At 40.5% G+C, this 15,542-nt stretch overlaps 1 protein-coding gene across 3 annotated transcripts in view; it reads left to right on the plus strand.

The window, feature by feature from the left end:
- AKAP6 (A-kinase anchoring protein 6) overlaps window positions 1-15,542 on the plus strand; it is a 410,046-nt gene that overhangs the window by 165,949 nt on the left and 228,555 nt on the right. For all 3 annotated transcript variants that reach the window (XM_069559473.1, XM_069559474.1, XM_069559475.1), the window contains 2 exons: window positions 7,232-7,328; window positions 8,449-8,612. In XM_069559473.1, the coding sequence (XP_069415574.1) occupies window positions 7,232-7,328; window positions 8,449-8,612 (261 nt within the window). The remainder of the gene's footprint in view (window positions 1-7,231; window positions 7,329-8,448; window positions 8,613-15,542) is intronic.

Raw genomic sequence — 15,542 nt, forward strand, 5'->3', positions numbered from 1 at the left:
AGGATCATCTCAGTGTAATTGGCAAGTAATTTTGTAGGCGAAGGAACATGACAGCTCATTTACATGGTGTTCAATGAATAAAATTTGGGAACATTTATCAACCACTTCCAAGTGAAGTGATTGCACCAGTATTGCCCAAAATGCTGTATAGGTGACTCGGAAGCATCGTGGAAGGTTTCTGGTATGAATCTGCATTCAGTTGCTCCCTGAACATTTATTAGGTGTGTGCTGTGTGCCAGGTACTGTCCTAGGCAGTGAGAATCCAAACACAAGTAAAAAGTTACATCCTCCTCTCAGAACTCATGGCTGGGAAGCAGACCTGCCATCAGTAGTTACACAGCAGTGTAATTAGTGGAGGTCTGAGCTCTGCACAGGTAATGTGGGTGCTGAGGCGGGGGGAAGCCAGAAGGGTGGAAGATGGTCAGGGAAAGCTTTCTAGAAAGGGTGACACCAGAGATGAATTATAAAGAATGAGCAGGACTGAGTCAGGGGAGAGGGAAAGGACCTTCCAGGCAGAGAGGTGCCTGCAAGAGCAGAATCTTAGATGAGCAAATGGCTGGTGTGAGCTGGAAATTTTAAGCAGTTCAGGCACATTTCAAGGCAGACCTGGTGCCCAAGAAGCAGACTTGGTGGAGATCTCACAGGCCACCTTATCCTGCAACCTGGGGAAGCACTGGGAGATTTCAACAAGCATCTTTCTCAGAGTTGGATCACTCCATGTAATAAAATATTTGTATTCTGTTATTATGATATGCCAGGCTCTATTCTACAGATATCAGGGCATCTCATCCTCACAAGAACCCCATAAGGCAGGCACTAACATGTCCTCATTTTACAGATGAAGAAACTGAGTCCACGGAGAGTGCCAAAGGCATGAAGTGGTTGATGGAGGAGCCAGGGTTTGAACCCAGGCCTGTCCAGCTCCAAAGCCCATGCTTGTCCCCAGCACCTGCACCGTGTCACAGCCCCCTTGATATGATCGATTGTAACTCCTTGTTTTTAAGTTGCGCAATCCTCCACCTCCTATCTCTACTTCTAGGCTGTGAGCTCTGTGAGGCCAGGAACTATATTTATCTTGCTCACAGCCACATCCCTCAAGCTTAAGATGATGCCTGCACCTTCATAGGCACGCCACAAATAAAGAAAAAAATGTAATTTTTAGGGGGTCATGGCTGGAGGTTGTTGAAGTCAGCCTGTCAAAGGATGACAATGTGGGCCTGCATTAGTCGATACAGAATGGTGAGGATGGGAAATAAATTGGCAGAACTTGGTGATTGATTGGACATGTGGATTTTGTTGGCATATCCTCACAGTATTTCTGATCTCCAACTTCTACACTGGAGAGATGACTTGGCAAAACAGTCTGAAGCGGAGGGAAGCTCATGCTGCTCTTCACAAAGCTCTCACATTCCTGAGACGAAATGTTGCGGACACAGGATGAGAAGTTAGAAGAAAGTTTCCTGGAGATAGTTAAAAATAGAATGAACACATCTGCCTGGAATGGTAGAGGGACGGAGCTGCCCTAGGATAGATGAATGGTTAGATGGCCTTTGGGATTCTTCCCCCTTTGAAAATTTTCTAGTTTAGAATAAATAAAAATTCTCCTGAACCATCTGTCCTTAACTGTCTGGCTTAAAGATAAAATGTCCAAGAACTGGAAAATATTGAGTCCACATGCCTGGATTGTAGATAAGGAAACAGAAGCCCAGAAGCATTAGATGACTTGTCCAAGGGCACACACCTGAGGCAAAATGAAGACCCAGACCACTGGTCTCTCAGTCCCCCACTCCCTGGACTCTCTGAGCAGCATCTGTGTTCCATGCCGTCTGTGGCAGGCCTGTGCTGGGTGCTAGCCCAGAGGCAGAGAGAACTTGGGGTCAGTGCTTGAGGAGTGCAGGCAGCTTCAACAGGAAGTGCTTCTTGTCACCTAAAAATGCCGTGAACACCACCTACTGCACAGAACATTTGGAAAACAGAGACAATGAGTTTGAAAGTCTATAATGGTTTTGCTTTAGCCCCACTCATTGCCAGACACTGCTTCAATGCTTTCCAATCATTGCCACTAATTCTCACAACAACTTGAAGTTAGATAATATTACATTTTATGTTTCAGAAAGCTAAAGCTCCAAGAACTTGTTCCATGAGACCAGACTAAGTTCACTCCGAGTCCTAACTGCACAGTCCCTACTGTCTTCTTTTTCTACACACTGGGTCTGTCCATTGTATCATAGATACAATTTTGAACTTTCATTTTTTTTTTGAAGGCAGCTGTGCTTACCACTATACCACTAACGGTGAACTTTCAATTTTTGACTTGTAATGTGTTCTGTTTTTCATGCCAATTCATAGTCTTCATTGTAATGGCTGTGTAGTGTCTTATCAAGTTTTTAGGAGGTTCTTAAATAAATATTTACTCATAAAAGTCTTTGAATTTTTGGCACATACGGCATTTGGAAGGTATATATTATATTTTGAGGACCATATGACCATCCTCTATCAATGGCATTGGGACAAGCAGGAGAGAAACTGCCAGGCTCTTCACAGGGAATCATGGCTTTCTTTCCCACCAAGAGCCCTTTGGGGGATGCAGATGGTACTCGGCACAGCTCAGAATAGAGCCCGGGTAGAGATGGCCTGAGACAGGTAGCAGGTGACTTTTCAAGCCCCTGCTTCTCTGACTGAACACACATTCTTCCTCCTGTCCTTGTGAAAAAGCAAGTTTTCATTTTCCTAGGGTAGTAAAAATCTTTTGTGTGAAGAAAAAGTGTCACGAGGTGTCTTATTCATCAGCATATATACCATCTCTTTAAAATGACAGTGGGAGTAAAAGTTCATCAGTTCAATATGTCTTTCACATTTGGAGACTCCTGACTAATAAAACTCTGGTATTTATCATCAGAACAGCCAAAGAACTAAATTCTGGCACATGCTATTCTCACGCACTGAGAAAACCTTAAAAAGACAGAAGATTGTCTCCATTCTTCCTTCTTCCATTCATTTAGAAGAAAAAGCATACCTTTTTTTAATTAAAAAAAATATGAGCATGCAGAAACATCTGGCCTCTATTACCCTAGCAGCCTCCTAAATGGTCTCCTTGTCCGCCCTTTTAAAATCAGCTCTACGTAACAGCTAGAAAGATGTTTCTAGAACACAGAATTCTACCAGTCACTCTCTCATGTTGTCAACATCTTCCACTTCTTCTGTTTCTCTTAGAGTTAAATAACACGTGTAGCCACAGCTCCCAGCTCCCCTTCTTCGACCTTGTCTTAGCCACACCAAGTGGCTTCTGCTGCCTCCCGGCTTCCTGCTGCAAGACAGGGTATCTCCAGCCCCATGTGGAAATCCAGTCCTTTCTCCACGAGCTCCCCACTGGGCTCTGTAGAACCTGGCTCCCAGTTGAGCTCCCTCAGTACCTATCCAGCACTGTACGGAATATAGCCCACAGTCTTGTTTTTATTTGGCCAGCATGGTACTTTAAAAAAGCTAAATCTCATTGAGCATGGCATATCACTGTTCAGCTGAAGGCCCTGCCACTCTCTGTTATACATCAAGCCCTGATTACATGTTTATTTTTTACTGGGTCATATACAGCTATTTGCTTTTGATCTCTTTTACCCAACAGACTATATGTTGCATGTGTATTGTGTACTGTTAACTTTTGTATCTATAGGTCTGGTAGAGACTACTCAATAAATAACTATTGATTTAACATACACTTTTTTAAAAAGAAAACTAAAATTATGTCAAGAAGGATGCAGTAACTCTTTTTGGCCTCTCTGTTCACAAACATAAAATTCATGGACCTCAATGGACCTGGCCCACATTGACAATATTCCTTGGGGACAGCAGAAAGTCTGTGTTCATGATATGATTCTGCTAAAACAGACATTTTGGATCTTGAAGCCTCTGAATGTGCTTATGGTCTTTCCCACTGTTTTGTATATCAGGAGATTCATATCAATTCTTATGATCCCTCATGAATAACATTCTTCACATTTGTCATAGTTTTGTGTATCAAGGCATACATTTCTATGATTTCATTTTATATCCGTGTGACCTCCATATTTCCATCAAACTGAGATCTGCAGAAATTTGGTTGAGATAGTATGGGTAAAGATGTAGTACTTTATCTACTTGGTAAGCTGTGATCATGATCAAAGTGCAGTCATTGTGCCTCACCTGAACTTGGATCCCGACAAGGAGTAAGGCACCCATATATATACAGCTGGTGAGGCTGGAGGTTGAACTAAGGGGAATACCCAATGGTCAACCTCTGATGTATCATCTTTTTGCTAATCGGGTCCTTTGTCTCAGCCACTGTATTTTTCATGTCCTTAGCTATTCTCTTCTGGATGTTCAGTTCTATGCTGCTTTAAAACACTAAAAAAAAGATGTCGTTATCTCGTAAGCCCCAGATTACTCATAGTTTTGGAGTTTCACATCATCCTCAGTGATGCAGATCTGTGGTACCTGCTTATGACCATGTTGTTGCCATAAATTAAACCTGCAGAGAATGCCCTGCACTTTCAGGGAGTGCTGTGGATGCTGCAGAGGGACCATATGTCGTAAGGCACTGCTGAGGAAACCTGTTAGCAGCACAGGAATGGAAATGTGCCCAAGTGTCAAGTGAAACAACAACAACAACAAAGTCTTTTGCTTAAGCTTCCTTCCCTAGGGAAGAGGTGGGCACAGAAGCAAGTGAGTTTATTACAGAATTCTTCAGCAGCCAGAAATTTCATTGACAATTTTGTTCATGTGCTGGCTTGTCTGCCTTCTCAGAGGCCCACTGTGCATTCCTTATTGATGTTATTAGTCGTTAATGGATACATCTGAAAATCAAGCAATATCATTTGGGTTGTAGTTGTATTAAGTGGTTCTTTTCTGTAGCATAAAGCTTGTCAGCTTATCTTTTTTCTTAGTAATGAACACCATTTTTTTCAATGTCCTAATCAAATCCTTCCACATAATCTTGAGACAGAACCAGATCCAACTGCTTCTATTCTGTACTATTGGCCTCAATTATGTCAAATTATGCAACCTACTCACAGGTCCTAAGGTTCTCTTTTGTTGAGACATAGGTCTGATGCATGCCTTCAGAAGCTCATGATTACAACATTCAACACTTGTCTGTTTTAGGTAAATAGAATCAAAGAGAGCACTGGGCTAAATTTACAGTTATGAGGACATCATCTATAGCATAGATTTCTTTCTAGATTTCTTCCTAAGTGTTGGTGCTCTTGGGCTGATCGCAAGTATTTTTCTTTTCTATGTCCCTTCTCCCTGAAACACACAAATGCACCTCAATCTGCATGACATTGCTTCAGAGCTGAGGCTCTCCACTATCATGGCAGAAAGTAAATAACACCCATGTTTTGGCTATACAATCATAATAATTTAATTTTTAAAAACTATTATATTGACCAGAAGCATCAGGCTTCTGATATATTGCCATACTTAATTTTGTTCAACCAAATACCTGTAGTTGAAAGAGGACAATACAAGAAATAGTGAACAACCCTCAGGGAAATCTAATGTTTCTTTCTGCTATATGCTGCAGTTTTATTGTTTCTTATGCCTCTAGTAAGATGAAATGATTCATCATTTTGGAGTCATTTTTTAAAAATCAAAATTCTTATCTTTATATTCCAAGTTCTGATTATGTCTCTACCTCCTTCATATTCAGCTTACTTTGATTGTTCTGCTTTTTCTTCTGAGCTTTAAAAGACTCCTTTTTTCCACTAAGAAAAAGACTCTCCCTGAACCTCCAAGACGGTTCAGGTTCCTTTTGATGTGCAGGGCCATGCCTTATACCCCTTAAATTGCTATTACCCTCTCCAGTGTACAGAAGAGGCGCAATATGGTTTCTGAATGAAAGAATGGGAAAAATTAATACCTGATTTCGTAGCATATGATTGTTTAACCTCTTTCACCTGGATTATATTCCCAATAACACTGTATCATCTCAAACTTGTCAATTATTCTTAATACTAAATTCAGTGTAGTATATAGAATCATTGCTCAGCAAGTTTTTAGTGAGAGCAAAATATATCATGTATTTTGGAGTCCTATTATAGAGAAGTCAGAATTTGGCACATAGTCCTTCAAAATCCATACTTTTTCAGATTAATCAAGTCAAGGGCTGGATTTTCACTCTCAAGACTAACCATTGATTCAACATATTGGTTACTATGATTACTCTCCATCAGACCTCCTGTGTTTGGAACACCTTATAACATTCCAGAGATGGAAAAACATCTTTGGAAAAACCATCCCTGTTTCCTGAAATATTAAAATGGAAACCTTCCCCTTCAGAGAGTCCTATTGATCCAGTTCAGCAGATATCCACTATTCCTGCAAATATTTATTGAACACCTTGTATGTGACATGAGTTGGAAATAAATGTGAAACTGGCAAGTCTTTTGATTGTAATAATTTGGTAGCCAAATATGTGAATAAAGCAGAATTCAGTGTGATAAATTCTTCAATAGAAGCAGATATAAGGAACAGAGGAAGCCGAGAGAGGGGAGTAATTAATTCTATGAAAGACATTATGGAAAGCTTCCTGCAAGAAATTTCTATGAGTTGAAATTCACCCATAAGAATAGTTTTATCTTTTGGGTAACTATCATAAGTGAAAAATGCCCCTCGTGTGCTTGATGTATTTATTTATAAAGCAATGTCACATTGTAAGGAATAAGCTTGAAATTCAAACATTTGAAAAACATTTGACTCCTCTCTACAGCACCTAAATTCACCTCAGTATTCCATAGTTTGTGTGATATCTGAAAAACAGCTGAATCAAACCCTACTATTAATGGATTTATATATGTGCACATAATTTATGTTGCCAGTGTTTTATGGTTTCATAAATAGTGCTAGCACTAATGTTTCTAAAAAAGTGAAGAAAAGACCTCATATGTGCTGGTAGAATTTCAGTATATATTATAGAACACTGCTACTTTTGATATAGCCTACGGGATGTGACTTTTCATAAAAACCTAATGAATTTCTAGATATGTCAGCTGTTTCCAAACAGATGCACTCTGCTAATCTAATGGAAACATTTTGAGCCCAGATCCCAAATATCAATAGCTTTTAGTATTACAAATTAGTTTGTCTATTGGGTAAATTGAACTGCGTGGCTCTTGATAAAAAGTAGCAAGTAATTTTATATGGATGTTTTACGTTTAATGGCCTTGCCAGGGTTTGATGCTCATATTTTTCCTTGCAGAGTTTTAAGTTGAATGTAGACAGTCATTGTGCGCTCAAGGAAGCTGTGGAGGAGGAAGGACACCAACTTCTTGAGCTTATTGCATCTCACAAAGCAGGTAAATCCTCCTGAAATATTGCAAGTCTTTATGTCTCCAGACTATTAAGAATGAAGAAGCATTGCTGTAAATTACTGCATATATTCACTTCCTTATGTATTATTAATATTTACATTATCAGATTGACCTTCAAGATTTATAAATGTTTCATATACTGCATACAATGCTGTGATACTTATAAGATGAAATACTGCCTCCAAATGGTCTGTTCATTTTATTTGGGGCTTGCTGTTCACCCGAGTTTCAATTGAAATCGCATTCCTGAAAACTTCACATTGACATGCTTTTCAATGTAGGTGCTCTGGAAATAACATTAAGATAATGAATGAGAATTGTGCATATAGTATAATGCATATGCATCCGGGTACTTGTAGGTATCATTACAGATATAAGGCAGGCAGTCTAGAGACACATGATTATTTCCCTGCCAATTCACACACATGACCGTTTTGCGTGTTCTCTGCTGGTCATTGCATTAGCAGAGTTTTAGCCTTAGACCAGTTCTTACCTCAGTATTAGTGTATTTATGACAAACAGATTGTAAATAAAAAATAGTTTTGTCATTTGGTTATACTTATCCTGGTAGTAAAAGACCATAAGACAGGATGAATTAGTTTGCCCCTTGTTTTGAGCTTACCACAGCCCAATAAGAAAAGAGCAGCATTAATCTGATGTGCTAACGCTAAAGACTGCTGTCTTAAATTTGGCCCATTTACTATATTTCAAGTTGAATTACCTTTACTTATTTCCATACATTTTCTGATCATTGTAAAGTCTCCACAAAAAGATATACACAGGGCCTTTTATTTGGAATGTGAAGCAAGAGTCTTAATAATTTTTACGTATCGTGATTTTGGTTCTGTATACATTTTTTTAGTCCATGTGTTAAATCTAAGTCAGTTCTAAACTATGCAACTATGGGGTTTTCCAATTTTTGTGTCCTTATGCCTTCTGTCAAGTCAAAAACCCCCAGTCTCGGTTCTGAGAGGCAGGTGAGGGTAATGATTGCTTAAAATTATGTTTATTGTTGGAAATATCCATCTAATCTTAAATGAAAAACAATACTGGGTAAAAACACAGCTGAGTCGCTAACGTGTGCTTTCCCCCTCCTTTGGAGAAGGACTGAAGGACATGCTGCGGATGATTGCAAGTCAATGGAAGGAGCTGCAGAGGCAAATCAAACGGCAACACAGCTGGATTCTCCGGGCTCTGGATACCATCAAAGCCGAGATTCTGGCTACTGATGTGTCTGTGGAGGGTGAGGAAGGGACTGGAAGCCCCAAGGTAAGTGGCTTGAAGTTTGCCTTATTTCCTCTTATTTCTGTCTTCTTTTGAACTAGGCACCACTGAAGTTTTCTTTCTACCCCTAAGGCTTTTCGTTTCTACTGGGTAAACTTTATCTCTCTCTCTCTATGTATAGGTATGTATAAACAAAATGAAATTGCTTAGTTTAAAACAATAAAAAAAGCCTCCTACAACTTTCAAGTTTTCCAGGAACGGGTCTTTCTGTGAAAAGTGGCAGAGTAGGAGGGGGACAGTACTTTAAGGGTAGGAGAAAGGAGGACATAAAACATTTAGTAAACAAAACATAAAGCATCTTTAACATGAATAATCAGAATGGTTTTAAATTGTTTTGTTGCAACTATAAATCACTATAATCAGTGCAATCACTCAGCTCTGACATCCATTAGCCGCTTGGTTACAGCAAATTAACAAAGAAGAGAGAAAGTGATTCATTATCTCATTCCTGTTAATGACTATCAGATGCATTGCCTAATTAGGGGATGGTCATTGTAGTGGGAAGAAGGTCATATGCTTTGCTACAAATCTTTTTGCTCTGTGTGTAAGTTCTCCATAATGGTGCATGCACCAAATACAACAAGTGCTTTAAAAATGAATATTGACATGTTTTGGTTATTTATTTTAGATTTACAAAATAATCTGTAAAGCATATGAACTTGAATTTTAAACAAGGCACCTTCTAATAAGTCCAAAGGTATCTTTGGACTCATGATGTGGAAGATAATTTTATTAATTTGATATTTTCATTCAATCTCTCTTTTCTTTTGTATTTGTTCTTTTGTGAAACTTAATGCAGAAAACAGGTCTCATAATAGACTCAGCATGGAAACATACTATAAAATGGGGGAAACAGATTTAAGAGTTCATGGCTTATATTCCTGGCATGGACAAAGTAATTAAATCATCATCAAGTCACATTTACTCAGCCTCCATGTGGATTGTCATTGGGCTACATGTATACAGAGCAAGTTAAACAAATGCTCTGCCCTCTGAGCCTCACAGTCTTAAGTTCAGGCAAGGAGAAACCCAACCTGTTCTGCAGTGGTGAGGCCATGCAGTTAGTTGAAAACCTCAGGTGGTTTATAGCTTTGGAATCTTAAAACAACAAACTTCACCTTATTTGTTGGAAACAGAGGACAGAATGATGAGCTCAGTTCCATTTAAAGAAAGCTCCATGGAGGAGGTCACATTTCAGGAAATACTTGAAGGAAGGAAGAGAAGTGTCTTGGCACATGAGCACATATTTTGGGAAGTGACATGATGAAAGAATCAGAGCTGGAATTAATAACAGGGAACGGGGAGTGTCTTCAGCAGACTTCTCAGGGCAGAAATGCTGTTCTTTCAAGGAACAGACTGTAGTGGAAGTTGATTGGGCTGATGCTTTGGTTGGAGTAGGGGCCAGTGATGATGAAAAAGAACATGCCTGAAAACTCTGTTGTGTTTTATTTATTGAACAAAAATATACCGAGTGATTACTTTTTAAAAGCCACCCTGTATTGGAGGCGTTCTACATGCCAGCTACTGTGTTGTACATTACTTTTTGTGTACTCTCTCATTTAATTCTCACAATAAACTACATACACCTTCAGTTCAGTTCAGTCGCTCAGTCGTGTCCGACTCTGCGACCCCACGAACTGCAGCACGCCAGGACTCCCTGTCCATCACCAACTCCCAGAGTTCACTCAAACTCACGTCCATCAAGTCAGTGATGCCATTCAGCCATCTCATCCTCGGTCGTCCCCTCCTCCTCCTGCCCCCAATCCCTCCCAGCATCAGAGTCTTTTCCAATGAGTCAACTCTTTGCATGAGGTGGCCAAAGTACTGGAGTTTCAGCTTTAGCATCATTCCTTCCAAAGAAATCCCAGGGCTGATCTCCTTCAGAATGGACTGGTTGGATCTCCTTGCAGTCCAAGGGACTCTCAAGAGTCTTCTCCAACACCACAGTTCAAAAGCATCAATTCTTCAGCACTCAGCCTTCTTCACAGTCCAACTCTCACATCCATACATGACCACAGGAAAAACCATAGCATTGACTAGACGGACCTTAGTCGGCAAAGTAATGTCCCTGCTTTTGAATATGCTATCTAGGTTGGTCATAACTTTTCTTCCAAGGAGTAAGCGTCTTTTAATTTCATGGCTGCAGTCACCATCTGCGGTGATTTTGGAGCCCAAAAAAATAAAGTCTGACACTGTTTCCACTGTTTCCCCATCTATTTCCCATGAAGTGATGGGACCAGATGCCATGATCTTCATTTTCTGAATGTTGAGCTTTAAGCCAACTTTTTCACTCTCCACTTTCACTTTCATCAAGAGGCTTTATAGTTCCTCTTCACTTTCTGCCATAAGGGTGGTGTCATCTGCATATCTGAGGTTATTGATATTTCTCCCGGCAATCTTGATTCCAGCCTGTGTTTCTTCCAGTCCAGCGTTTCTCATGATGTACTCTGCATATAAGTTAAATAAGCAGGGTGACAATATACAGCCTTGACGTACTCCTTTTCCTATTTGGAACCAGTCTGTTGTTCCATGTCCAGTTCTAACACCTTAAGGCAGTACTATTATAATTCCCAATGAAAAAAAATGAAGGCACAGAGAAGCAACTGGCTTAAGGTCACAGGTGTTAGGTAGCAGAGCTGGGATGTGAATCTGAGCCCTTTGGCCCCAGAGCTCATTTTCAGCACCGCCTAGAGCACTGCCTGTTACTGGCACTGCTCAGGGTAGGACGCAGTGATGAATAATCAGCCTCGGTACCTGTCTCACGAAGCTTGTGGTGAAGTGGAGTGACAGACTTAAATCTCACAACCATGCTTTTATAAACCACGCTGGACTGTGAAAGAAAAGCAAAGGGAGCAACCGGAGGCTGGGCTGGGAGAAGTGATTGAGATCCGAGTATGGGGGAACACTTCCTTGAGGAAGTGACATTCTGTGAACAGGCTGTTGCAGCTGGTTGGGAGTGGGGAGTTTGCAAGGGAGGCTGCGTGGCTGTAGGGGTGAAGGGGAGGGTTTGGGAGTGAGCAGGGAAAGGACATCATTGACTCATAGAATAACGACCTGTCCTTGGCTTTGGTGTGGAGTGTGGATGGGTAAGCGGGGTCAGTCGGGGTGGTGGATGAGCAGAGATGGTGCAGTCACCTGTGTTCACAAGGACCTGTGGCTCTATTTACCAGGGCCAGCTTGAAGTGGGCACTATTGCTCATTCTGTCAGAGACAGATGAAATAAAGAAGATAGCTAAACACAATGAGGAGAAGGTATTATGAAATGAGAGGCAATGTTAACATTTCTCAAAAATAGGACCCCCTTTCCCAGGCCCCACCTCAAATGAATCAGTCACCTGAGTAAGGCCCCAGAATCTGCATTCTACAACTCCCAGAAAACCTCTTCCTACAGGGCCACATGATCCTCACATAACTGGGATCCTCAAAACAGTGTGAAAGAATATCTGTCTTCTTGTTACTTCCAGTACCAAACCATTGGTATCTGGTGGCTCAGATGGTAAAGAATCTGTCTGTGATGCAGGAGCTCTGGGTTCAATCCCTGGGTCACAAAGCTCCCTGGAGGAAGGCATGGCAACCCACTGCAGTACTCTTGCCTGGAAATTCCCCATGGACAGAGCAGCCTGGTGGGCTACAGCCCATAGTGTTGCAAAGAGTTGGACACAACTGAGCGACTAACACTTTCACACTTTCAAAATGTTCAAAAACAGGGGCTGTTTAATTAAACTATGCTATATCTTATCCCAATGAAATACTACATAACCATTTAAAACTAATGTTTTAGAAGAGAATTTTCAAACATTCGAAGAGGCCTAAATATGCAATTATATATTTTAAAATACCTTTGAATTTTCTAAGTCTCTACAATAAGTAAGAATTATTTGAATCTGAAAAATAAATATATGTAAAATGCAGAATTAGAAAGGGATTAAAAGGTGACATAGTTGACATTGATCTGAAGGGACTTGAGATGTGAATTTAGATATCAGGAGGAAAAATAAACGTATCTGACTCTTGCTGATTTGGATGTCTCAGTTCAGTTCAGTTGCTCAGACATGTCTGACTCTTTGTGACTCCATGGACTAGAGTACACCAGGCCATCACCCACTCATGGAGTTTATTCAAACTCATGTCCACTGAGCTGGTGATGCCATCCAACCACCTCATCCTCTGTTGTCCCCTTCTCCTCCCACCTTCTATCTTTCCCAGCATCAGGGTCTTTTCAAATGAGTCAGTTCTTCGCATCAGGTGGCCAAAGTTTTGGAGTTACAGCTTCAACATCAGTCCTTCCAATGAATATTCAGGACTGATTTACTTTAGGATTGATTAGTTGGATCTCCTTGTAGTCCCAGGGACTCTCAAGAATCGTCTCCAATACCACAGTTCAAAAGCATCAGTTCTTCGGTGCTCAGCTTTCTTTATAGTCCAACTGTAATGTCCATACATGACTACTGGAAAAACCATAGCTTTGACTAGATGGACCTTTGTTGGCAAAGTAATGTCTTTGCTTTTTAATATACTGTCTAGGTTGGTCATAATTTTTCTTTCAAGGTGCAAGCGTCTTTTAATTTCATGGCTGCAGTCACCATCTGCAGTGATTTTGGAGCCCCCCAAAATAAAGTCTGTCACTGTTTCCACTCTTTCCACATCTATTTGCCACGAAGTGATGAACCAGATGTCATTATCTTAGTTTTCTGAATGCTGAGTTTTAAGCCAACTTTTTCACTCTCGTCTTTCACTTTCATCAAGAGGCTCTTTAGTTCTTCACTTTCTGCCATAAGGGAGGTGTCATCTGCATATCTGAGGTTATTGATATTTCTCCCAGCAATCTTGATTCCAGCTTGTGCTTCATCCAGCCCAGCATTTCACATGATGTACTCTGCATATAAGTTAAATAAGCAGGGTAACAATAAACAGCCTTGATGTACTCCTTTCCCAATTTGGAACCAGTCTGTTGTTCCATGTCTGGTTCCCACAGTTGCTTCTGGACCTGCATAAATATTTCTCAAGAGGCAGGTCAGGTGGTCTGGTGTTCCCATCTCTTTCAGAATTTTCCACAGATTGTTGTGATCCACACAATCAAAGGCTTTGGCATAGTCAGTAAAGCAGAAATAGATATTTTCTGGAACACTTGTGCTTTTTCAATGATCTTATGGATGTTGGCAATTTGATCTCTGGTTCCTCTGCCTTTTCTAAAACCAGCTTGAACATCTGGAAGTTCACAGTTCACATACTGTTGAAGCCTGGCCTGGAGAATTTTGAGCATTACTTTACTAGCATGTGAGATGAGTGCAATTGTGTGGTAGTTGGAGCATTCTTTGGCATTGCCTTTCTTTGGGATTGGAATGAAAACTGACCTTTTCCAGTCCTGTGGCCTCTGTTGAGTTTTCCAAATTTGCTGGTGTATTGAGTGCAGCACTTTCACAGCATCATCTTTTAGGATTTGAAATAGCTCAACTGGAATTCCATCTCCTCCACTAGTTTTGTTTGTAGTGATGCTTCCTGAGACCCACTTGACTTTGCATTCTAGGATGTCTGGCTCTAGGTGAGTGATCACACCATCATGATTGTCTGAATCATGAAGATCTTTTTTGTATAGTTCTTCTGTGTAAGTCAACACAATAAACTGGAAAATTCTGAAAGAGATGGGAATACCACACCATCTGACCTGCCTCTTGAGAAATCTATATGCAGGTCAGGAAGCAACAGTTAAAGCTGGACATGGAACAACAGACTGGTTCCAAATAGGAAAAGGAGTACATCAAGGCTCTAATTTTCATGAAGAAATCTCTAGACTTTTCCATTCTATTGTTTTCCTCTATTTCTTTTCATGATCACTGAGGAAGGCTTTCTTATCTCTCCTTTTGGAACTTTGCATTCAAATGGGTATATCTTTCCTTTTCTCCTTTGCCTTTTGCTTCTCTTCTTTTCACAGCTATTTGTAAGGTCTCCTCAGACAACCATTTTGCCTTTTTGCATTTCTTTTTCTTGGAGATGGTCTTGATCCCTGCCTCCTGTACAATGTCATGAACCTTCGTCCAAAGTTATTCAGGCACTCTGTGTATCAGATCTAATCGTTTGAATCTATTTGTCACTTCCACTGTATAATCGTAAGGGATTTGATTTAGATCATACCTGAATGGTCTAGTGGTTTTCCCTACTTTCTTCAATTTGTCTGAATTTGCCAATAAGGAGTTCATGATCTGAGCCACAGTCAGCTCCTGGCCTTGTTTTTGCTGACTGTATAGAGCATCTCCATCTTTGGCTGCAAAGAATATAATCAATCTGATTTTGGTATTGACCATCTGGTGATGTCCATGTGTAGAATCATCTCTTGTGTTGTTGGAAGAGGGTGTTTGCTATGACCAGTGCATTCTCTTGGGAGAACTCTATTAGGCTTTGCCCTGCTTCATTCTGTACTCCAAGGCCAGATTTGCCCATTACTCCAGCTATTTCTTGACTTCCTACTTTTGCATTCCAGTCCCCTACAATGAGAAGGACATCGTTTTGGGGTGTTAGTTCTAGAAGGTCTTGTAGGTCTTCATAAAACCATTCAACTTCAGCTTCTTCAGCATTACTGGTCAGGGCATAGACTTGGATTACTGTGATACTGAATGCTTTGCCTTGGAACAAACAGAGATCATTCTGTCATTTTTGAAATTGCATCCAAGTATTGCATTTCAGACTGTTGTTGACCATGATGGCTACTCCATTTCTTCTAAGGGATTCTTGCCCACAGTAGTAGATATAATGGTCATCTGAGTTAAATTCACCCATTCCAGTCCATTTTAGTTTGCTGATTCCTAATATGTTGGCCTTCACTTTTGAAATCTCCTGTTTGACCACTTCCAATTTGCCTTGATTCATGGACCTAAATTCCAGGTTTGCATGCGGTATTGCTCTTTATAGCATCAGACT

The sequence above is a fragment of the Ovis canadensis genome, chromosome 18 (assembly GCF_042477335.2).
Source record: "Ovis canadensis isolate MfBH-ARS-UI-01 breed Bighorn chromosome 18, ARS-UI_OviCan_v2, whole genome shotgun sequence".
In the NCBI taxonomy this organism is placed as follows: Eukaryota; Metazoa; Chordata; class Mammalia; order Artiodactyla; family Bovidae; genus Ovis; species Ovis canadensis.